This window comes from Anser anser (genome assembly GCF_964211835.1).
Source record: "Anser anser genome assembly, chromosome: 1".
NCBI lineage: Eukaryota > Metazoa > Chordata > Aves > Anseriformes > Anatidae > Anser > Anser anser.
Genome location: NC_139720.1, coordinates 203,500,048 through 203,526,150, shown reverse-complemented (window position 1 = coordinate 203,526,150; position 26,103 = coordinate 203,500,048). Strand labels below are relative to the sequence as shown.

The following is a 26,103-nucleotide window of genomic DNA, read 5'->3' as shown; positions in this document are numbered from 1 at the left end:
TAGCAGCTGGTAAGACAGTCTTGGGAACAGGGTCACTGGCTATTACATACTCTTGACATTTTTTTGAAAGGTTTGGTAGCACTATCCAGCGTTCATTACTTCACCTTTCATCAGTCAATCTCAAAAGATAGGATTCAATTTAAGTACTCACCTTTGCCAATCCAAAAGCCAGGCACTCTCTATAAGCTGTCTGTCTAAGTTCTTTCTGAGGGAAATAGACACTCCAAAGTATGATCCATCTCCACTTTCTTAGACATTGATGTCTGGCTAAAATGAATTTGTACAGACATCATAAAGAGGCCAAACTCCAGCCTGAATTATATATGGATAAACTGAGTTGAGGTGATTTCTACCTTGAGAATCTCGGTGTCAATATTTCCATTCTGGAAAGAGGTGTAGTGAGGAATAAAGAACTGAAGCAACTTGTTCAGAATTATGCAGAAACAAACACGGGTCACTTCTATTAATTGGAGGATCCAGTGAAGTATCAGGTACAGCTATTTTCCTGTTCCACAGTGAGTTAACAACTGTTTAAATCACTTACAGTCACTGTAGTTTTATTATTATTAATTGTTATTATTATTATTATTATTATTATCAATTTCCAAATCGAATAGACAAGGATATTTTAAACCAGATTATATCTCAATTTTAACATAAGACCCACTCTTGCTGTAAAATGTGATAGAACAGAATTACAAGGTATTTTGACTTTTCCAGTAGAGAAGTATGACACAATAGGTCTCAGTTTCAGAATGAGAAAGGGTCTTACACCTTTTGTTATGAATTTTATGATAATTGCTTGTAATTTTTCTAGGCAAACACATATTTCACAGTCTTTGACAGTAAGATTTTTTGAGAAGTATTGAAGACTTCAGTAGTGCTGGAGTTCTGATAAATGGGTGAGTTGTTTTAACAATAACAATAGGTTTTCTTCAAATGTGTTACTGGTTCCAATGTAGCAAAATCTGAGAAAACCGATATCATTTATAACAAGCAGAATATTAGACCATATGATCAAGTAATCTTAACTGGTCTTAAAATGTTGGATTGTGTGTAAGGTTGGCTATAATGGTGGCAGAAAATAATAGCCTTTATGCAATGATTATATTCTCAAGCCTGTTGTCCTTTATGAGTATATTGTGACAAATATATGAGCTGTCTTTCTTATTCTTGTCAGTGATATATTTGGTGCTTATAACAGCTTCAGTGTTTTCCAAATATCTTTGTAATGCCAAGTAATAGAAGTAAATCTTCTCTTATTCAGAAAGACTGAAAATTAAAAAAAATGAGATTTTGAAGTTTCCCCGAAGTTTTTTTTTTTTTTTGTGCAGAAGATTCATCATGTCACTTACTGTTGATTTTATCCTTAGAATGAAGTTTATGAAATTAACTATCTATATTGCTAATCAGTGTTTGTTTAGCTGGCCCTGCCAAAACCAGATGTTTTTGCATAACCTTCAACAAATAAGTCTCCAAAAATCAATGTTAAGGAAAATCTCTCTGCTAAAGCATCAAGCTGGAGTGCTTTCCAAACTGCTTCTTTTTCATTACTCTTCTCTGGCTCCCAGAAATATGTCAATGGTGTTTCTTGTTATTGATTATGTTTGATTTATAGTCTCGGTGAATCATATTTAACACATGAGAAAAAGCTCCCTATCTCTCTTCCCTGCATTTAAATCCTCTACCACTTACATTCCTGAATCTCTTTATACCTATGAATTACTTTATGACAGAACATAATATAGAATGGATGACCATGAATTTTCTGTTTGCTTTCCAATTACTTTATATTTCTTCATTTGCAAGCAAGGCATTAAATAAGCAACAGCCATTTGACATCTCTCTTCACTAGATTTCCTCCTCTCTGTGAATAATGTTAATGACTGTTGTAAAAACTGTTAGTTGCCTAGTAGCTGAAATGAAGAATTGCATTCTGTTTAATGGTATGAAACAAAACAAAACAAAACCCACAGAAATCTGCTACAAATGTTTTCTTGTTTAATGGACAAAACAACACTTGCTTCTATACAGAGGTATTAATGTCACAATATAAGGAAGCACTAGTTTCAAAGAAACTAGTTTTATTTTATTATTCAAAAATTTATTTATTTTTCAAAACCAGTCTAATTATATACTGTACACATACCTGTTGCAGAAAAATATACAGTAAGTTAATGTTTTATCATAAACAATGGAAACAATATTTGAATGCTAATGTTTAGCAAATTTCCTCGTATCAGTACAAAACAAAAACAATATTCAAAGGTCACCAGTTTAATTCATATTCATTACGTCAGCAGATAGAGTAGATTTAGAGCAAACGTCTTAATGACCTCGTCAATATCCAGATACACAGCTAAAATAATTGATCATTGCTAATCTGTTGCTTGATTCATTACTTAGTTGCTAACTTACACAAAAGAAAAGAGGACAATACTACTTTTCCAGTAACCTTTTTCTTAGTTATGAAATAATGTAATTTATATAACAATTTTGTCATTCCTTCATTCCTTGATGTTATGCTTGTCATGGTAAAAAAAATTGACCTTTCACAGCCTTCAATATTAGCATTAGCTATCAATGACAGGATTCAGTAAAGTTGAGACTGAAATTTGCAATGATGAAGCCACTGAATTATTTTGCTGTGAAACACAGGCAAACATTTATCGTTGGAGGCTCAAGATGCTTAGCTCAGTTCTAAGCAATAGTGTCTTTTTGCATAGAGTAAACTGGTGGGGAAATGACACAAACATGGAACATCATAAGCGTAGGTTTTCAAATTCTCAAAACTTTCTTGGCTCATGTGCTTTCAACTGCTTAACTGTGAGATGTGACAGAGATGACAAAGCTGATGAGAACATTTCTCTATTTATATGTTTTGATTTCTGTTTTACTGTAACTGCTAAGAAGGAGTCAATATTGTTCTTGGAGAAAAGATCCTATTGACAAAATCTCCAATTGCTTTCTGATGCTATATTACCTTAATGGATTGTAAATGTCTCCATCTGTGTTAGCCATTCTTGGTGGCTTTTGGAGTTAATGGAAGTAAATGGCTTTTTAAAGGGACATCTGAGTTTGATGTAGCTTGTATGCCTGTTTACGATGTATCTCAATGTCTAAAATTGCAAATCTGTCATTAGATATGTTTGCATTTCTTTCCAATTACCTACAATTCAAAAACACCAGTTTCAGGTCATGTTTTTGAGGCTCTAGAGGGACTCATGAGAACTCTTACAATGTGTCTATATTAACACTGTCTGTCCTGTTCACAGTGGTAGCACTTCATACACATACTGTGCATGAAGATTCATCTCAAATGCAACCCAAGGTAGTTCTCTTGATGGAAAAGACGTCAGGAAAAGTAGGTCACCACTTGGTTTCCAGAATCTAAAAATACAGATGTGAGCCAGTATGTTCTGCTTGATTCACGGGTTACAGAGTGTTCTCCAAAGCTAACAAAAACAGTATCAATGTAACTGAAATGATGGAAACTGAAATGAAGGAGTGCATAGATGGTCTGATGATGATATACTAAGTTCTGGACTGAAAAATGCGAAGACAGTTAAATGTCACTCTTTCAGATTCTCTGTTAGTTTTAATAGCTATCATTATTAAAGATCTGGGATCTACCCAGGTTATTTGCCAAAACACAACTGCTTTTTTTTCAGGCTTTGAACGTGAAAGTGATAGTACATATGCAAAACAGCAGATGGAGTTAGTAAGATATGGGAAAACACATTGTCATGGATGAGTTTATACATTTCTGTTGTTCCAGGGAAAAGCAGTGACACAGAGTAATCTCCAGCTGAATTTTTTTTTTCAGTTGCTCAAATCATGCAGATTTTATGGATGATTGTGCTTAAGAGTGAAAATGCAGCAGGTTAGGGAACAGTCTGCTACTTGACATGGTGTTTGCTGTTGTGATTAGGCAAGGAGCTTAGTAGTGCTGTTCAGGCATCTTGTTTTGTTAGGGGAGGGAGAGTCTTCTTCAGATGAAACCATGTGGATGCAGAAGAGGCAGAAAACTTCCAAAGTGTTCAGAAATCAAATTTTAAAGCTGCTTAGACATCAGTGTTTTTTGCTGTCGAAGTGTTGTGGTTTAAACTTGCAGGCAGCTAAGCACCACACAGCCATTCACTCACTCCATCCTGCCTGGAGTAGGATGGAGGAGAGAATCAGAAAACAAAAGTAAAAACTCATGGGTTGAGATAAAGCCAATTTAATAGGGCAGAAAAGGAAGGGATGATGATGATGATGACGATGATGATAATAAACAAAACAAGTGATACACAGTGCAATTTCTCACCACCTGCTGATCGATGCCCAGCCAGTCCCCAAGCAGCAGTCACCCCTACTCTGGCCAAACACCCCATAATTATTGATGATCATGACACCGCATGGTATAGGGCATCCCTTTGCCTAGTCTGGGTCAGCTCCTGGCTGTGTCCCCTTCCAGCTCCTTGTGCACCCCCAGGTACCTTGCTGGCAGGGCAGCACGAGGAGCTGAACAGTCCTTGGCTTAGAGTAAGCACTGCTCTGCAACAACTAAAACATCTGTATGTTACCAGCATTATTCTCCTCCTAAATCCAAAACACAGCACCATACCAGCTACTAGGAAGAAAATTAACTCTGTCCCAGCCTAAACCAGGACAAAAATGAAGATAGAACCCTCCTTATTTTAAAGAGCTGAGCTTCTAAGCCATGAACCTTTAGCTATTAGTACTATCACTCCTATGCCTGCTGTGGGTGCAGATACATCTACCCCAGCCCCCAGCCTAAATCATCCAGGTCAGTTATCAATATCATTTAATCTGTGGCAATGAAAAGCATGGCATGATCTATGTCTAATTGTTTGCTAAGATCATAGGTCAGTCCTGTGACACCTCTACTAGAATGTAACCTTTCCCCAGGCTGGGTGGCTTAAAACTTTCTCAAATACAGCAACACCTTAATGGCACGAGCAGTGTGGAACCTTAGTGTTAAAACATTTGTGAGAGTGAATATATCACTTTCCTGGTGCGAGCTTTCTGTTTCTCCTCTTGACTTTTCTATTTAGGTTTTAGAGTCTTTAAGGCCAAGCTGGCTTTAAAAATAAATAAATAAATAAATAAATAAATAAAGGTCAAGCTGGCTTTCACCAGGGTTGTTAGCAAAATTGATCTTGCTTCCTCCTCCATTACCCAGCTGGTGTAAATCAATACAGTTCTGGTGCATTCAGTGGTACTTTATGCCAGTTACTCTAGTTACAAACTCAGTCCAGTTTTTCCTGTAACCATCATGGATGAGAACAAAGAATATAAATGAAACAGCATTGCTTCCTGTATTTCTCCAGTGGAGAAGGTTACTTTCTCAGCATCATCTCAGCAGTCTTTTTATTTATTTATTTATTTTTCCCGTTTACCAGCCCCACTGTATTGCACTGTGAGCTAGTGAACAATGGTGTAATCTTTTGTTACACTGGCCTTACTGCAGAGTTATCCCCTGTGAACAGAAGGGTAAGCTAAACAGGTTCCAATGGCACTTGCTACTTGATAACTGCAGAGGCTTAAGTAACAATTTTAGACAAGAAGGAAAGAAAAGGCTCCCTGAATGCTAAATAACTCTGTGTGGTTCGCCACCCACCCACTCTGCTGAAACACAGTCCATTAACTCAGTATGGCTGATGTAATTTGAAAAGGGGCACCAGTTCATAAAGCAGTCTGCATCTGCCAATAATAACTTCACAGATGCTGGGAAAATAAAAAGAAAAATAAAAAGAAAAACTGACACTACACAATGTTATGCAGTACATCTAATTCACTCTGAAAACCATCTGATACTTACCAGCGACTTTAAGGAGCAGATGTCTTCTGAGGTGAAGAATTTTCAGCATGATACCATGCATGAAACCAATGAGCGTGAAGGCTAATGTGCAGTGTTTGTAAAAGTTTGATTTCCTCTCTTTGGCTTTGTGCAACATTTATGTGAGACCGAATGAGAGGAAAATAATGAACAAAGATGGATAAACAGTACCTCTGCCAGGATGCAACTATCCATATGTATGTTGGCATTAAGACTAATGTATTTATTCAGTTGTGAAAGGGTGACAGCAGTATTTCCAGTATATTTCATATATATTATATATATATTGATATAAAATATCAAGCCCTAACCTATGCTCTCCTTAACGAACATTAATATTTCCACTGCACACAAGAAGACAGCATGACACGTAATTGTGGAAAGGAGTGGGGAAAATGAGATGCAAGAGGGAGGTAAGAGCTGCTTATCAGGAGACAGCCATTTTTTTTTTTTAAAGACTTCAGCTGAATTCCTTAGCCAAGTTTAAATGGCCAGCTTCAGAAATGCATATTGGGGAAAAAAAAAGTTAATGGGGCATTCACTGATAATTTTTAGCTGGCTCCAAGCAATCAAGAAGAGCCAAAGTGTTATTGATTTATTGGGATGAGGGAAGAGAAGATGAATTAAGGATGTTACCCAGGATTTGGGATGAATGAATTCAATTAATTGTTCTGCATAGACTTTATAGAAGATTTGCGGGAGATCATGGCTACAGTAGCTCATTAGAGATTTGATTCAAAGACAGAGAGGAGTAGCTGAAACTGAGAATCAGCTGAGCCAGTAATAAGACATAAGAAAGAATTGAACAGGTTGGAATGAACTGTACCACCTCGAAATATCCTGATATTTGCAGCTTTCTCTACACCATCACATGTTGTGGGTATTTTTTCATTTTTCTATCTCTTGTTTTATAGCTTTTCATTTTCTTCACCCTTATGAAACAAGTTCAAGGAAGAAATAATAGGATTATCTCTGATGTGACAAGACAGTAAAATCTACAGAGCTGACAGCCAGCACCATTCTCACTCCACCAAAGGGATTTCTGACATTAGAAAGTAGGGCTGTGCTAGATGGAAGAAAAACTGCTTAAATAACCCTATTTGGAAATAAACTCTCAGGAAGAGCTTTGTGAAGATATTATTCTTCACAGTTTTTTTTTTTTTTTTTTTTTTGCAAATACTTTAACCAAGTAGCAGTTGAGATGGGAAGTGTAGAAATGGCAAAGCTAAGGTTCTAGCTGTATGATTTATTGCCCTGGATCAGAATATCTGCCTACACAACCTAGGCGGAATGAAGGTATGTTGAGGGAGTAGGATGGATGAGAGGGTTTCAGACCTTTTAAGCTGACCATTAAATCCTTCCTGTAACAGAACCAAACTTGGTCATTTTACAAGTCATAGAGATAATTAGCTAAATCCTACTGAGTACAAGATGGTTCACAGGGTGTCTTCAGGGTCAGTCTTAAATTATCCACCATGGATTGGCCTCAGGTTTGCTACACTGCATAAAAATCTATCACTGCCTTGTCTTCAATAGGATTTTGCAATGCTAATGATATCAGTGCAAAACAAAATTTTATTATCATTTTTAAAAGTGGAAACAGCTAATGGAATTAGGAAGGTAGAATTTAAATGACATGTTTTATTCATGTCTTTTCCCTAGCCCACGTATTGATCTCTTTTACAGTACACCAAAATTTTCTTCCTTTTAACTAACATTAATTTAGAGCCTGTTTTTTCTTCATCTGCTCTCTTTTTAGTTTTTGTTTTGTTTTGTTTTTATTTTTTATTTTCCGTAACACAGAATTTTTGTTTGATTAAGGGGAATACTAGAGAGGAAGGGATTTGGTTGTTTGGTTTTCTTTTGGGTTGTCAAGTACTTCTCATCTTGCTGAGTTACTGTATGTTGAGTGATGCATAACTGACTCTGTGTGCGCTTTAACCTTGTGGCAAAAATGAGGCAAAAGTTGTATAGCTTAAAATTCAGTGAAGAGTATTTGAAATAATACATTCTACCATGCAGTTGCATTGCTCCATCAAGATGAATGCATTCAGGTGACCATGGCCAGCCAACTCACAGTAACTACGTGTATCAAGGCCAATAAGTAAGAGATCTCTCAAACAAATTAACTAAACTCATTATCTTTTCTATTCTCATGATTGAGACAAATGTTGTTACTATCACAAAATACTAAAATAATATTAAAATAGTTAATTAATTTTTCTTTTAAAACTCTGTAGCATTTTGTCACAAATGATCCTTTTTTGTTGCTCTACTTCTCATGCAAAGATGTTTATTATGAAAAATCATTCAGATACAGCATGGATAAAATTAGTCACCAAAAATGCCAAATTCAATTATTATAGCTAGTATCACAGTGGCTTTGAATATCAGAAAACCTCTTATTGTCACTTGAATCTAAGCTGACAAATAAAAAGAAATGTTCAAAGCATGAAACCATGTCATACGAACTGTAATTACATTTGACCTATTCTATGACTTTTGTTTTGAAGTGTGGGTGGAAGAAAAAAATATATTCTTATTTCCTTGTGTAGGTAACATGCTTCACCTGTCAGGTGCTGTGCAATGTGAGATGACATGCTGCAGAAATACAGCGTCAGAGGCACCCATGTGCTCTAGAAGGAAGTTATAGAGAGAAACAGGAAAACAAAGGTGATGAGCAATTAGAATATTTTTACTGCTGTCTACTGATAAAAAAACTTAGAAATAAAAGTAGTCACTTCTGTGTGCAGAAGTGACATCTTTAGAAAACAGAACGTGTTATGAAAAAGAGGCCTCATTGAAGACAGCTGCTTAAAATGCCACCTTGACCAGTCACGTACAAAACTGCCTATTGTAAAATCATGCAATGTATGTGTAAACTACGTGTTTATCATCTAGCCAATGGGTGTAGGGAGTTAATTATGGGTATTTAACCTGGTTAAATGCCCTTTTACTGTCTGATATATCCCTTGGAGCCATTTTCATCACTGAGGAGAGTGAGATTTAACTCAACTGTTGCACTAATGAGTGAGGTTTGATGTCCCACCAGCTGTAGCAAAAACTTACTGAGGCTGGGTCCAAATACTAGTTTTGAGCTCTTCCCCGTAGGACAGAAGAGGTGATGAGATTTGCAGTCTGTCAAATTCAGAATGATTTTGACCACAGAGCAGTCATTCTTTTCAGTTTTGATGACTTATGTAGACACCCCAGTGTTCCACACTGTTTTTTGTTTTGTTTTTCAAAGTTTAAAGTTTAAATAAGTCCTAAAACAATACATATAACTTTTTATCTAGTCTATAATAGTAATTTTAAGACATCTGAGAATTTTTTCTGCCACTGAGAATGATTGGCATGACATAGCCCTTGACTATCCTAGTGACCTTATTTTCCCAGGAAACTAGCTTTGTACCAAAGATAGTCGGTACAGATTAAATGAAAGTATTACTAGGAGGAAGTCTAACTCTAGTCATGAGTTGATCTTACACAGTGACTGTATACTGATTAATTACAGACCTTTGGAAAACGTTTCTATCCCTTTGTAGTAAAGCAATAGTATATTTTCTGGATATTGTCTGGATACATTATTGCAGCATCATAGGTAAATTAAAATACTGAAAGTCTATCCCCTTCCTCCCCCCCAAAATGTTGCTAATAATTCACAAGTGAATGTAAATCTGAATAGTGGTGGATTTACTTCTGTCTTTATGCAGAGGAAGGAAAGAATGGTATTTCTGTGAACAAGTGTTCTCCAGGATATTCTCTCCGTTCAGCTCTTACTTACCAGGAACGTTACACCTGTTGATGCATATGGGCTGTTACGAGCTCCAACACAAATTGTATTAACAATAAATTTCCAACTTAGTCATGGGGTAAGTAACTCTATGTCTGTTTTCCAATTATTTTAATTATAACTGGGATTTGTTTTTCCGGGTTTTAGTTTAGGTAAAAAATAACCGGTACTGGCAATACTAATGGAAAATTTCCAAAGATTGATTAATATAAAAAAGGCAAAAGGTTGTAGGAGATTTCCAATGGAATTCAGATTTTTTTTTTCGTTATAGACAGCTTTCTGAGAAAAATTCAAAGAAAAACTAAAAAATAAATTTTGACAATTACAAAATATAGAGGCTGGGAAAAAAATACAGATTAACAAAAGCTACACATCCTCTGCCAAACTCCTGCTAAGGATTTTTTTTATGAAAAACAAATATAGCAAGTATTTGTAAAGTATATTACACTGTCAGTCATTCTGAACACAGCATCAGACTCTGATCTGTTACATACACATAAGTCTAATTCACACTCATCAGCAGTATTTTCAATGAAATTATTCAGGACTGATAGTGCTATAACCTGATTCTATTTCTTTACCTTGTTTGGTAAAACACATGTGGTGTTTTGCTTCTTTCAGCTGACTGCATATTGCCTCTCAGCCAGTGTTGACTCATCGCTTATATCTCCCAGTCTATTTTGAAGACAACTGCTATCAATGCAGAATCAGATGATCGAATATCTTCTGTCAGTTATCATGTTGTGAATTTGTTGCCTGCTTGGGGTACTGAAAGGACAATGAAGGAATTAGAAACTCACTATCCCATGGGCTGTCGTCAGCAGATAACTGTGGAATAATAGAGCAAAGGTAATTCCTATCCTTTCACGTAATCCTTCACAGTAGAGTTGCCCTTTTCTATGCAATCCTATATATTTTCTGCTCTTTCCTTTGGCATTCAGCCTGTTTTAACAAAGCTACAGGCAAATAAATTTTGCTGCATGGTACAAGAAATGTGCACTGTCTTGGACTAAATTCAAGTTGTTCTTGCCAGTTGAGCTTCCCTTTATTTCTGTGGATATTTGCCACAGATGGGACTTCTCTGTAGCCATGTTCAGCTATGGATTTTCATCTACATTTTTTTTTTGTTGTTGTTTTAATTCAGTGGAGACACACGCATCTTGTTAAAATCAGGCTATCATTTTGCTTTTCCCCAGCCTCAACAGATGCTACTTGCTGCTGGAGCAACAGTGCAATCAAAAAGCTTGGCATTTTGTAACCAAATGAACTCCTCATTCCAAGCCTCCCAGGGCCACTTGGACAGCAGCTGAGATAAACTGCAAGTGGCACAAGCCAAGGCGCTCTCTCATATTGCTTTAAGATGGAGCTTGGTGGAGTCTGCTGTTTGGCTGAATGTTATCTGACATTTGGTATTCACATACGGGTGATGCTTGCCAGCCTCATCTTCCCAAAGAATGTGGCAAGTCTTTGTGTTTCGAACTTCACTACACAAACTTAATAACAGATTTTTCTATGGCAGTTACCTAACTATCCAGCGTCTTTCTGGACAGGATATTACAAAGAAAAAGACTCAGAGGAGGAAATGGAACAAATTAATCTGGGAGGAAATATTGGTGTCTCTCACAGTTTATAGCTCTTGGCAGGATTTCAATATGACACTGTCACGGAAATCCAGTGACCTTGTTAAGATCATTAAAGGATTTTTCTCCCATTCTTTAATGTTCTCCCATCCACAGCCTGCTTCCTGGCAATGTGGTATTTAGCACTTTTGGCTGGTCAGGTGGGTCTCCAGTGTTGTGTTGGCCCCTTGCTTTCTGTTGCTTTCTGAATTCATAGTCTAAAGACTACTTTTCTAGTAATATCTCAGAAAACATTCCTAATACATTTTATTTCTGATTCTTATACTGAATTTTTGGTTTTGGTGTCCTTTTCCTTTTTTTTTTCTTTTTTTCTTTTTTTTTTCCCATTAGTCAATTTATCTCAGTATTCTATATGCTACTTTTAGTCTTTTTACATAGACAAAGAACGTCTCTTTTTCTTATTTTACCTTGCTGGCATTTTATTTGTAACCTTGCATTGGCACCATAATTTGTGAACACTCTGTAGTGGTTTTTGTCCTCAGAAGTCAATTGTGTTCTTTCAGTTCTAAACTGAGATTCTTAGAAGTCCATGTCCTTCTTCCATCTTCCTTTCCATATTCAAGAGTGATGTATCTAAACCGTTACATGTGAGTATAAAGTGAATCTTAAGCTGACATTGAACTGACATCCTTGTTGCTTAAATACTTATTTTAAATGTGTTCATAATTGAAGCTCTGGACCAACCTGAATAGTGGCTCAGCTTGAAGGTGCTTAATAGAGAAGATTCAAGTTCTGGGAATTGCTTTCTTTTGGACCAAGCTTCAGCCTGCAGTGTGTATAACACATCACATATATTTCTGACACGTACTCAAGCATTCCTTACTAAACAGGCACAACTCTGAAGTCTCCCTCCTTTTACATATATATATATATATACATATATATAACATGCGATAAAACCCAGTCAACATTTGTCAGAGGAGATTTTAGCTTACTATTTTTAGTCTACTAATCCTTGGGAAAGAGTTAAATGTGATAAGTTATGAGAAGGAAAGTTTCCAGTCCCCTGTTGCAAAAATCACACTGAACAATCATGTTGGCTGCTTTGTGTTATCTAAAAAATATTGAATAAATTGTAAGACTTGGCTTACAAACAAATAAAAGCAGATGGTGGTTTTAAGCTGAACATCTCTGAAAGAAAAAGTAAATAAATCACAGAGGTCTTCATATCTGTGAAAGCAACCTAGTTAATTCTTTTTCTATAACAAATGGTTTATGCATTCCAGTGTGGTTTGGTCTTAAACTCCTACAAATGGAAAACAAGTTATTAGACAGCCCTGAGGAGACACAAAGACAGATTGCATTTCTTAAAATTCCAGCCTGATTCCCAAGGTCCATCCTTGCTGTGAGCAGAAGGAGGATGGGAGAAGGAAAGAAGCTACTACAGTAATACATGCATTAGTTCAGCTAAGCAGGGGCAAGAGGAGCCATGAACTTACTTTCTTATTCTTAAGGGACACTTTACTTATTGCTGCTTAATAACCTAACTAGATAGCTGAAATAAGGTGTGTGTGATTAGGAGTGGCATTTTAGAAAACAACCCTCTACATTGAAAATGATGTGTTGTTGTTGTTATTATTATTATTAATAATAATTTTAGTAGGAACATAGCAGTGCTGTCTTTTGGTATCAGATGACATTTATGGACCAAACATGAAAGAAAGATTATAATCCAGACCAAGTAATTAGACTCAAACCTTTTCAAGAAAGTGAGCTTTAATTTTTCTAACCCAAAGTGCTCAGCACACAAAGTGCTCTGATATTTCTGAAGGCATAAGCTGGAATCTTACCACTCTCCTCTTACGTAAACTCTAATTTGTGATTAAACCTGGGATGGGATTTATAAATGTATTAGTTTCTGAAGGTCAGAATGTATACATAGTAGAAATTCATAAGAAACACAGTTGAGAGAAGGGGATACAGATGGCAAAAACTATTATTTTTTCCCAAACAAAAACAATCCAAGCCTGTGCTCCAACATACACTATTAAAATAAATAAATACATAAATAAATGTTCTGCAACATTGTACTTCAGTGAAGCAAGCTAGTGCATGTTGTTTTTAAAATCTTTGTCTCCAAAGTGCAGTATTGTACTATTTCTTCTGCTAAAACATTCTTCACCTAAAGCCGTATGTTTCACTGCACTGAAAGTACTTTGGAGTTTGGACTGTTAGGCAATTCAAAGACACAATGGAATTCACATTATTTTTAGCTGGAGATGGTTACTTCCACTTTCTTTCCATTGTGTCATGAAATTCTTCCCCTTAATTTTTCTACAGCAAATAAAAAACATCATCAGGCTCTCTGGAAATGTATTTAGAAAATAATATGTATGATGTTTTTTATCTGAGGGCTGCAGTTTACATTCTATTGCTTTACTGTATGCAGTGCAATTATTCCAGATGCATGACAGTCTAAGTAAGACCAGATTGTGTAATGACATGGAGAGGATTTCTAAAGATGAATTTTGTTGTTGTTGTTGTTCTTCCTTTAGCAGGGAATGTCCATCAAAATCCATTGGCTGGAAACAGAAGGAAGACAGATTTGAAGTAAGCCATTGATTTCTAGTGGCAACAACAGCAGACCACTATAAACCAAAGCATTAAAGGATATAGAAATTTTCCTCTGATGTTCTGTTTGTAATTCAGGATAGGATGTGATACTGCAATTGTAGGAGTAATGTGGGTTCTTACAACAACTACAAAAATAGTATTTTGATGTAGGAATTCTGACTGAACAGCTTTTTGTGTGTGTGTTATTCTAGACTAAATTATTTTACTACTTCCTCCTGACATGACAATCCATGTATGCCTCATCAATGATATTGTGTTTATTTTGAAAGAGAAAAGGATCCAATTATATTAGAGCATTACGTAACTATTATTTATGGATGTAAAGTTAATCCTTTAAAAGTACAGACAGCAAGAAATATTATTTAAGAATTTGTGTTTATGCACACCTGGTTTGCAGAAAAATGCATTGAAAACATAGTTGTAAGCATTTCAAAGGAAAAAAAATCAAGATTTAAGTCATATCACAGGATTTTTTTAATACTGTTCAAAAAGTACCTGACTCTACATAAACACCAATTATAACATGATGTAGACAATCGAGAAACAGGCAAATGTGGTTTTCAATGCTAAAATAAATTACATTTGTACAGGTATAAAGCAAAACCAAAGCTGATAAAAATGTTAATTTTATGAAAAATCATTTTCAGTTCACATCAAAATAATAACTTTACATTCTCTATTTTTAATAGTATAAGCAGCAACAACATAAAAAAGAACAAACGCTCACAGAATGTTTGAAACCAGTTGTTCATAAGTTATTAGCAAATCAAAAAAAATAAAAAATTACAAGCACTTGTAGCCCACGCAAATCTTTTAGAATTGGCACCATCTCTCTAAAACATCTATATTCTATATAGATTTCTAATTACAAATACCACCAGCAGCTGCCATATAATCCTATTAGTACATGTAATATACATAGTATATTTGTTCCCATTTGGCAGATCAGAGTGACTTAATGATTATTGTTTTTTTGTACTGTCATTACTCAGATAAGACAAAACCAGCCACATACACCAATTCATCATCTAGATGAATTTTTTACTTACCTTTATGCTTCACTGGTCTGTATCTTTTTCCCTATTCACAGTATAAAATTGTAAGTGGCAATTGCAGAGATTTGAACAGAGGTTATAATAATAAGCTATGGCAAATTAAGTGAATTCAGATAATTCAGCTGAAGTATTTAATATGTGCAGTGCACACTGAAATGGGTAGCAGAGGAATGATTTTGTTGCTCATGGAGAGTATTGACTTCCTTTCATGAGATTCATGAAACTGCAGGAAAACTGACCTGTTTCTTATTTTGGGGTTTATTATCTCACATCCCATAACAGATTTAGTCAAAGTACAATTTTCCCACTGGGATACCTGTTAGAGTAGCAGTGCTTAAGAAGAATAGTGGGAAGGTACTGTTCACCAAGCCTAGTAAGTTGGTTTGAGAACGAGCCTAATAAAATGCATCTGCTGCTTGGTTCAAAAGACAGTGGGAAGAACAAACTTTATTTATTGTTCTCTGCTCCAGCAAATAAATAGCCAAGATCTAGACTTGGCTCATGGCTATCAAACATAGATTTTCTTTACATGGATATAAATCTAGAGTGATTCCATTGACCTCAAAAGTTTAAGGGCCAGTGCCAGCAAAGGACTTCAGCACTTAAAGTTATGCAATGTAATACCTAATTTTTTATTGTATCTGGTTCTAGTGTGGAGGCCAGAACCCTTCGTTAAAAGTCTAAGCTTACTGTGAAATTCACAAGAAGAACTTGGTGCCCAAGAAAACAATGGAACAAGATGTTTGAGATGAATCTACACAAGCCAGTATTGAAATGCAATGTACAGAAAATACCCATTTCTGCAGATGGGTACAGTTTTTGTTCAGATATGGGTTGCCTTTGTAAAAGGTGGCTGGAGGAAAACCAAATGAGCTCTTTTTCTTCTTTTTTTTTTTTTTTTCTTTTTCTTTCTCTTTCTTTCTTCTTTTTCTTTTCTGCAGTTTTAGAGAAGAAACAGGAACCCCAAGTTTAATTCCTTCCCCCATCAAAGAAGACTCAGACTCTCTCTTCGCATGGAGAGGGCTCAGAACTCCAGGTGGAAGACAAGATGGTTGCAGACACAGAGGTAAGGAAGGGCATATCCTCCCTTCCTGTCACTAAAGCACTTTGCAGGGAAGATTTAAGGAATTTTTGAGCCAATATATAGCTCAGAAAAAAATGTTGGCTCCACTTCTTTTGAGTTAAAATACCCACCCAGTCCTTGCTTCCAAGATTTTAAAAGTATTTTATATTAAATGGTCATACCATCCCTAACTATACCAAGTGTCCTATCAGCATGCAGAGTAACTCTTCATTTTCTACTCTGGAACTCTTAAATGTGTTTCTCTAATGTGAAGTTACCTCAGTGAGATGAAGAGAGGGTGCCCTGACACAGAGTCATTAGAGCTCTTTCCTACCTGGGGGAGACTTCAATCATCTCTGACAATGGCAGGGTCTCAATTTTGGTCTCTCACCTTCTACCTGAGTACTCTAATCTCAAGACTATTATAAAAACAGCAGCAATAACCACATTCACAACCTTAAAACAAAGGAAGATTTCTTCTCTATAGGGAGTATAATCCTGTTGACATATGTTCTGTAAGCTCTGTATAGTTACTCATGGGATATACAGGGATTTAAACTTAGGTACCACTATTTTCTAGATCCCTAATGGATTTTCCATTGAGTTAGATGCAAAGACCTTTAGATGTGTCAAGACGAGGGCAGTTCTGACAATATACAGAGATGCAATGCTAGATGCCTGAGTGAGGTGGCAGCTGATCAGGGGGTTTTAAAATTGAGTCTTGAAAGTAGGTATTAAATTTCACAGAAATCCTAACTTTAGGCACCAAAGTCCTGTTTTAAGTCAGCCCAGTAACTGCACCCAATATTTTCAGTATGCTGTCTGTCCCTTTCATGTTTTTTTCCTCTCACCTCATAAATGATTTATTAAGCAAAACAGCAAAGCTGCTCTCTTTCCTCTGCAGAATTTACACACACGGCTTTGCTGTTTTTCTGGGTTTGTTCTCTCTAAAGAAAACATTCCCAAGTGAACTCTACTATCATCCAGAGTCTGAATCATGGATTGTCCCTCCCATTTAGTCCTTTTGGAGATCTCATTCTCCCAGCTTTGATCACAAAGCTTTCCTTTTGCAAATCCAGCAACTGAATAAACTTCCAAACAAGCTAACATTTCTTTTAAAAACTTTTACCAGTTAATTTTAAATTAACATTTAACTTTTAATTCATTTTTGTATCTGGAAATCAAAGGAACAAAACATATCATGTGATCAATCAGACTTCCACGATGCATCAGCAAGTGCTTTGTGGACTATGATCTAAGAATCTCTGGTCTAAGGTATGTGTATGAGTATAAGGAAGTACAAGGAAGGACATCTCCAAAGTTATGCAATTATTTTTCAGAGCCAATTGAAAAATATAGATCTTCTTTAGTATTGCTAATATTTCTTCCCAACTGGCCTGCCAGACTGATTCACATATATTTCAGAACCATAGCTTCCAAAGATGGTTACACTTTCAGTCTTCAGGGTTCACCTCAAGCACAAAAGAAACAAATGATTTTCTGAGGTTCCTGTGGTCAAGAATGACAATATTTTCAACTTCTTTAATTCCCTTTTTGGCAGCAGCACTAAAATGGAAGGCAATTTCAAGCCATTCAGCTGATACTTGCACATTCTTTCATTCTTTAGTTATACTGGAAAGTGTTCATGATTGTAACCTTTACTTTAATACTTTAATGGATGAAAAACCTTGTTTTTTTTTTTTTTTTTTTTTTTAAATCTTAATGTCCTTAAATGAGAGTAGCATACAAACAGCATAATGAAATCATAATGTCTGTCACTCATAATTTTCTTCTTTCTTGTATCAAACCCACTGATTTCTTTCATAGGACTTTTCAGTCTTGCAAATCTCCTACTGGGCATGTTACTGCTATGTTCAATACATGATTGTTATCTTCTTCCTCCAGAAATTTTTCCTCCCTTTGGCAAAATCCAAACATTTTTAAAGTAAAGTCATCACATTCCAGTGTGTACAATTAAAATGCATTCTAACTTCTTCATAAGAAGAAACTAATGCTGACCTAACATTCATTGAGTATAGACTGATAACAGAGGTACTATTGCAGCAGGGTCCATCCTGGGTTCCTTGTGCAATTAAAATTTCTGTTCTGGCTGATAGATAGATATACAAAAGATACAGAACTCTTCCCAAAAATGAGAGTAAGCAAGTGTTTGAAATTTGGTAGTGTAACACTAGGGTTCTAGCCTCTGAAAATATGTACTCAGACATTAGATTGTTTTGTATGTGTGCGTGTATATATATGCACACATACATGCATAAATATATCTTCTTGGCATTACAGACAAAAGTTGTCAAGAATCTCTGAGCAATAGCTATGGCCAGGATTGTGCAGAATTGCAATTTGGTAGCATAAGAGGTATATTTATGCTGTGTCATGGTTTGACAGCTTCTATTTCCCTCTCCTTTTTACTAATTTTATTTTATTTTTTATATCTCTCTGTATAATCCTTATTTCCACTGTTCATTATTTCACAGTGCAGTGAAGCCCATTTATTTCCACTTAGCAGGATAAGTAAGTGTCTACCAACAAAACAGAAGACTTCAGAAATGAGGACCTATAAGGTTAGGGAAAGTTCAGGTTGAAGAGGGATGTAGTAAGGACATTAGTGAACAGCTTGAAGTATAAGAGAATGTGTACAATTAGAATTCCTTTGAAATTCACATTAATTATCTCATCACAGTCCACATATATCAAAAAAATATAGCACTGATGGGAAACATACATTATCATATGAATCTGCCATGAACAACATTTAAGTGGTCTAGACTCCCTATATGAGAATGTTTGTGTCATAGGCTGATTGGGCATGCCCTTTCCTTAAATGTGGGTTGTAACCTATGAAAGAAGATGCTTTCTCCTAAAGATGTGGGCAGCTAGAAAATGGTGAGACATGCTAGTACTCTGAACCAGGAGGGCAAAAGCAAGCTCTGGTCTGGAAACTATACAGCTGCACAGAACTGATTCTATGTTAATCACTTGTGCAAGGAAATGAGAATAAGGTAAGGAACAAGGACCTATAATCATAACTTGTATCTACCTGACTTCCAGAATAGAGCTGGGTTGTGACCTGCTGGTTCTTGCTATAGGCAAAGCTAGAAAGTGACTGTACCTGGCAAAATAAACATGCTCATACACTAGATATTGGATAACACTGCCTTGTGCAGGATGTACAGAATCCTTAGGGTATGTCTTTGAGGTGTTAGCCTGGATTCATTCATCTAGTCCTTTTTTTTTAATGTTGTTGAGAAGCAAATTGGAGTGCAACACATAATGGTGAAACTAACTTCAAAAGGAACAGAAAATGTTTGTTGCTAAAGTATGTGAATGTGCTTTCATTTTTTAATCTTTTTTTTTGTATTAAATATTTCAAATATTTGGGTTTTTTTTGGACTTGGGGGAGAGAAAATATGTATGAATTTTGATTAATATTTTTGAAGAAATAAGCTCTAAATATTTTGAAAAGAAACAAAGAAGCCTTATTTCAAGGCTTCCTTCCATGAAGCTGTTTTCTGTATAAGGCTGTGTCAACTTAACTATGAACTGAACTACGTTACTCACCACTTCATACTAGCCTTAATTAAAATAAAACAAACCCATAAAAGTTTGGCACCTGAGAACAGCTGTGTCATGAAGTAGTGTCATGAAGCCAATACAGTGTGCGTTTAGGGCCTGACTTACCAGTTCTACTTAACTACACCTAACAAAAATTATTTAGCTTCTATTCAAACTTTAAATCCCTTCCCTGCCTTTGTCAAAAAAGTGCCATGACAGTATGAAGTGCACTAAACTGTACTACCTTCATATAGGAAAAAATAGGACTCCGTTCATTTATATCTCATTAGGTCTTCTCTGCTTTAACCTTTACTCTGTATTGCTTTGAAAGTCTTTTTTTTTTTTAATTATTTTTATTTTTTATTTTTATTTTTGTCACAGTTCATAGCTGCAAGGCATCAGCAGCTAAATAAAGTTAAAATTGTTGCTTATTAAAGAGTAGCTAAACCACCTCTAAGCAGATTTTGACACAGGCTTTTTCTCTGCATATAAATTATGATTATGACAACATTTCCACTGGCAGTTAACATTCATCATAATCCATATTGGTCTCTTGGAATTCTGTCTTTCAAAAAGATGGAGAAAATCCTTAGAGTGTTTACCTGTTCCTTACAAGCAAAGACTATGGGAGCCTGAATAAGTGTTTTAACTGGCAATGTTAGCACAAGAACGTCCATAAAAATGTATTAATTTCAGTAGGGAGTGCAGCTGTAATATAGCTTGGTAATGCTGCTAGAAAGAGAATATTCACCACAACAACTTGCCCTGATAAGGGAATTACAAAACAGTACTCCAGAAAATATTTTTTGCTACTTCGTTATTAGTTGGCAACATGGTGAAATAGTCAGGAAATCTTCCTTGGGTTCTGTTGCTGTGAAGGTGAATCCAATGTTAACAAATTGATTTTTTTTCAATACTGATAGAAGAGAATTTCATAAACAAACGTGTAGTTGAGAAGTCACTTGTAAAACCCTCCATATTGCAGTCACTCACTGCAAAGCTTCAGCTTAGTGTTATCCACGTATAACGTATCACAGACACAATATGCTTCAGCAAAATGTTTTGTAGTTATTGAACATACATTACTGCTTTTTGAGATCTTCTTAGAAAAAAAAAAAAGAAAGAAAAAAAAAAAAGAAAAGAAAGAAACTTGACAGGTTGGTCCCAGATTTGAGTCTTAGAGTCTGTTAGAAAATGTACATTCAATGTTTGGTCTTCTATTCTTGATAAAAGATCAAGGTTCACTTCTGGGTAAGGAATCAGAGTAAACAAACAAACCATTGTACAGTTGTTTACAATCTAATTTCCCCCCTCCCCCATATATATTGTACACACGGTTCATTGTAATACTAAAGCAAAGCACTTGGTATGTAACTGATTTAACAGACTCCTTATAAGCCCTCAAAAATAGATTCAGTGTTTCTGAAAAGCCCATGTTTTTTTAAGGCCACGATAATCTGCCAAGAGTCATTTTGTCTTTAAAACAGCATCATTAATCTGATGTTTCCACTTATCAAGTAACTCCACTTCTTCCTCTCTGTTTCTCAGAAGATGACCCAACGCCTCTCACTCTGAGTAAACACTGGAGATCTTGAAGGCTCGGCTTGTCCCTTCACTACTTGCTTGTAGTCATTGAGATCCAATGCTTTCTTGAACTACATTCACAGCGAAGAAGAACTTTGAGTATAATCTCTGATGAGGAGGGTGTCATACTTTGGGGAGGATGGGATACAGAGAGCTGATTCAGAAACTGGAGAGCTGGGAGATGCACTTCCAGAATCAATGGAGTCTCTAAAAGGAGAAGGAGGAGTTAAAGCTACCAGCTCCTCAAGGTCTTGCTTTGCTGATGGGGTCTCTGAGGTGCCTTCTTTGACGCTGTCATTTGAAGGTTTCCTGGCTGACTGTGAAGCGCCATTGACTTCAATGGAAGGAAGCGGCTGGATCTCTGCAAACGTGGTCATCGTCGTAGGGAGCTGGATTTCCCGTGGAATCAGGTATGAAGAGCAGAGAGGAGTGGCCACCATTGTCCCTGGAGTGGCTGTTGAAAGCATCATAGAGTTCAGCTCGCTGATATTGGCTGTAAAACGAGTAACCACGCTACTGATCTGCTCCATGAGGGAGCCTTGAGAGGAGCTACTTCGCTGAGGAGGCTCTGACTGGAAAGTAGGGACATCATCTTCTGTTCGGCTAACAGAGGCAGTTCTGTGGCTCACGGTGCTGACAGGTGAGGGAGTCTGCGGTCTGTACGGAGCTGGGTATTGCTCTTCTGCTTCCGAAACATCGTAAAGCGTTTTGGCACTGGACTCGGGAAATGTAGCACTGCTACTGTGTCGGCTACTATCTGTGCTTTTTGAGAAAGGCTTGATCACTGCAGTTTGATTGGGGTTCTCTTTTTTGTTGATGTGGATTGATAGCCTCTGCCAAAGGTGTGCTCCTCTGCTGCTTTTCTCATTCTGGGCCCAGGAAACAGATTTCCCATTAGAGCTGTAAACAGAAATGAGATCAGATGGTAACTTGCATCAAAGTTAAAAGTATAATCAATGTACCTATACCATGGATATGTGTTATCCCAGAGTTCACATTTATTATAAAGCTGACTGTAATTTCATCTCTCCGTATCTATATCTATAAAATATCTATCTAAATCTAGATCTATATTTATATCTACCTACATCTACATCTATCTATATCTATATCTAATCTATATCACGTATACCATCTATATCATCTATCTATATCTATATCTATATCTATATCTATATCTATATCTATCTATCTATATCTATATCTATATCTATATCTAATCTATATCACCTATATCTATATCTATCTATGTCTACCTATTGCAATATATTTAAATCTATCATTTATACTTATATGTTCTGGAAAAAATAACAGAGTGGGCCAGCTTATTGCACAGGCCACTTGTGCATCAAACTACTCTGTGCTAGTTCATGGCCACTGCTGACCCCTCTGATGCTGCCCCTGGGGCATGGTTGGTGCCTGTCCTGGTGGAAGGAGCAGCTTGGTGGTTTTCCTTCTGTTGGACTGGTGTCATGAAGGGGGACTGTGGGACTGAGGGCTGCATGGAAGAGTGAGGAAAAAAAAGGTAAATGCTTGAAGGGAATAGGTGGGAGACTTGGACTGGCTTGGCTGCAGGGAACAGTTATGTACAGTAGCCAGGGAGCATTCAGTGGTAAGGAGTTCAGTGTAGGGCTCTGACCATGGCTTGTGGTATGGGGTGAGGGTTATAGATTGGGATATGGAGAAGTGTAGTCTGTTATGGCTGGGAGCAAATTTGTTTATAAGATTGGAATTATTGGACTGATACTCAGAAAGTGTCTATACTGGTTGTGTGTGGAGAAATGTTTCTGGTGGGTGACTTCTTGGTAAAAATACTTGACAGGTTAGCCACCATTAGTTTAAAGAAGCTAATTTTTTAATTGCAGGTCAGCTCAGAGAATGTCTTTCAAGAAGGAAAGAAATGATGGAGTATCAAGGTATACACATAGTTTCTCATGGTGGCCTGAATTTGGAGACAACAATAAACATTTTACTTTACGCTCCTCCAAAATGAGTCCACTTAGGGTCACTTCTCTTCAGATCCCATCATGATCTGTTTTTCATCAAAGTTGCTTATTTTTCTGCTCTTCCTGCTTAAAGCAACATCTCACGGAGCAAAGCCAGCTATGGTGCTTATAAAAACACACTACGCAATAATTCCTTTCCTTTTACTTGATCCTTAGACCGAAGAGCTATTGCTTATGTATACTTTAACCTATAGATTTTGGGATTAAGAAAGACCATTAGCAATATTTCTTAGCTGAAACAGACAATGACTCTGAAATGATGTCAACAGGGAAAACATAGTCTCCACATACAGATAAATGTGATTTATATATATGATGCAACAGAACTTTAAACAATTCACTTTGGTTTCTAGCACATTTGGTACAGCCATTTAGGATTTTTGGAAATATGAGCAAATTGGAGACCCTGTTGAAGTGTCACAAATTTGTTGTTCGTTTATTTGCTTTTTTAGCCTGAAATAGATATACTCAGACACGATAGCCTGCAGTGAAACAGTTTGCAAGACACACAGTTTACTAAACGCAAATGACTTTATACCAGCTTTCATGTGGAGGCACTATCAGTATAATAACTCTTCCAGGCATCTAAGAAAAAGGTTGTGTGCTGAGAGTAAACAAAATCTTCTTGTAGGTTCACATCCACGATTACATTATATGGAATTACTATGGGTCATGTAACACAACATATGCCAACAGCTTTTCCCTTCAAAAGCAGCATGACAAAGTCCAGCAGACAAACACAATGTAAACCAGGGGATATTTTAAGACAGGCTAGACTGGGAGATAATCTGTATGAGTATGTAAGGGGTCACCCTTCTTTTGCAGTCCTCACTAGGCTGTTCTCTGGAACTTGTAAACAACTATTATGCACCTACCTCCAAAATGCCAGATAGAACATTTGATGGTTTGCAGCTTGCTTTTACAATACACCCTTTGCTGTACCTCAATCAGAGCAAGCAGGAAAAGCAAAATCTAACCTGTAGCACTAGTCACTGCAACTCTTTGCATCTCTGTGGATGTGATTCTGAGCTGAACAGGAGCTTGTGCTAATGTCTTTCAGAGAGAAACCATTGCCTCTGAGGATTGTGTGATTCTCTCGTTAGCACAGATACCCAGCAGGTGCACAGAGCCATTTGAGAGCCCTGACTCCTTGGTCATGCTGAGTCCTGAGCTCACTGATAGTTCAGTGCCAGCAGCAGGACCCAAATTTAGGTACTTTGGGAGGCAAACTCTTGCCGCTATTTCTATTATGATGATGATGATGGGACTTCCGCCCAACTTGTACCGAATTTGAGCTGGACCAGGAGACTGTGTCACCCGGCACTCTTAATCTTGATCTAACAGTATGAGAGCCTAGTTCCAGTCCTGGGTGTCCTACCTGAGGTCTCTTAACTCCTGATGAGTGCAGAGCTCAGAGGAGTTTGTGACAGATCTGCCTGCCACAGGGACAATATAAATTCTATTAACACGGAAAATTTACCGATACAGATAGAAAAACTTGCCCAAAGAAAGCTGTGCTTTGTCTGTACACCACTTACCCCAAGCACAATACTCTAGCGCACCTCCATGGTTGACACTGGCTCAGTAAGAAGTTCAAACCCTATGGATATAAGTGTGTAACTAAACACTAAAAGCACGTAGACATTTTCAGTTAAATGAAGATCAGATTGTAAAAGGCTGTGAAGGTACCATATTACTCCCTCCCTGGTCAGGAGACATTTATTAAGGAGGACATGTGATATGAGGCTGAGGAGCCTGAGGAATGAAAAAGGATGAAATCTGGGGATGCATCCAGCTAGCACTTAAATATTCAGTGGAACAGCTGCTACCAGCCCCCTAAATCCCAGTTTGATTTTGGGTCAGTCTTGACTGATGCACTCACTTACGGGCTCTGTGCTGTGCCCAAATATAATTATGCCATATGTGTGGTCCTAATGGAGATCCTGGGGCCCTAAAGGAGACCCAGAGGCTGTTTGATATAAATGTCATTAAAATTTTTGTGGTTAAAGGCCCTGTGGTTAAAATTCCAGTAGTTTGCCCAGCAATAATTGGGAGTATAAATGTATCATCCCATTTATCATGTTGCACCTACTTACTACAAAATCAACACTTGACTGAGATGTGCAATCACTTATCATCTGTATGAAAGCAACAACATTTGTTTTCCGGAGGTATGAGGCTGGGTTAGGGGTAAATTTCAGGGGTGGAATTTTAAGATCTTGCTTTAACTGTATACTGTTACTCCGTCAAGTTAACTGAAAACCACCACAATGCACACAACTTAGAGAAATAAAGATATAGCAAGGACATAGATTGCAATATCTCCTAATGTAATATCACAACCAATTGTTTACATTTATTATGACCAGCTGTTCCATATCCCTTTGAATGACTGGAAATTTTAGGTCAGTTAATTATTTAGAGTTTTCTTGCAAACAGATTTTGGCTCTCTCAGTTAAGAACAACAGAATTACACTTTTGTGCTCCCTAATAATTCTACTAAGTCCATCTGAATACAGGTTATGTTTCTTTACTCTGCTCTGCCCTTTCCACTGGCACAATCCACTGACTGGAGCAGAGCAACGTACAGGTCATGTCTGGAGATGAGCAAACTCCAATTAGTGACATAATTTCCAAACCAAAATGTTAGCAAGATATATATATACATATAATAAAGTCTTTTGCATGGCATATTTTTTTCATTGCTTTCACTATAGGTTAATTATGCTCAGTTTTATGTACAATAGGGATTTCCTCAGAACCAGTCACACTAATTATTTTTTCTGTCTCTTTACTAAAAGCTGCTTCGACTTTGATAGCTAGTTTTCTTCCCAGTCTTCTAGATATAATATGTACAAGAAATGAAAGTGGTATAAATGAGAGAGCTTTTGAAGTCTCTGATATTTCAAATATTTTCCCTATAGCTGTCCACTTTCTAACAGAAAAACAATTAGTACTGTTTCTTATTTA

At 36.7% G+C, this 26,103-nt stretch overlaps 1 protein-coding gene and 1 long non-coding RNA gene across 9 annotated transcripts in view; one reads left to right on the top strand and one right to left on the bottom strand.

Annotated features, from left to right (window-relative positions):
- The first annotated feature begins 9,563 nt into the window (after positions 1-9,563).
- On the top strand, positions 9,564-11,565 carry LOC310901206. The gene is made up of 3 exons (XR_014585634.1): positions 9,564-9,717; positions 10,260-10,487; positions 10,835-11,565. It is a non-coding gene; the product is annotated as an uncharacterized lncRNA (long non-coding RNA).
- Positions 11,566-14,311: 2,746 nt separating this feature from the next.
- GRM5 (glutamate metabotropic receptor 5) overlaps positions 14,312-26,103 on the bottom strand; it is a 292,635-nt gene continuing 280,843 nt past the window's right edge. For all 8 annotated transcript variants that reach the window (XM_083840275.1, XM_083840276.1, XM_083840279.1 and 5 more), the window contains one exon: positions 14,312-22,027. In XM_083840275.1, coding sequence (XP_083696401.1) covers positions 21,205-22,027 — 823 coding nt within the window. In that variant the 3' untranslated portion in view covers positions 14,312-21,204. The remainder of the gene's footprint in view (positions 22,028-26,103) is intronic.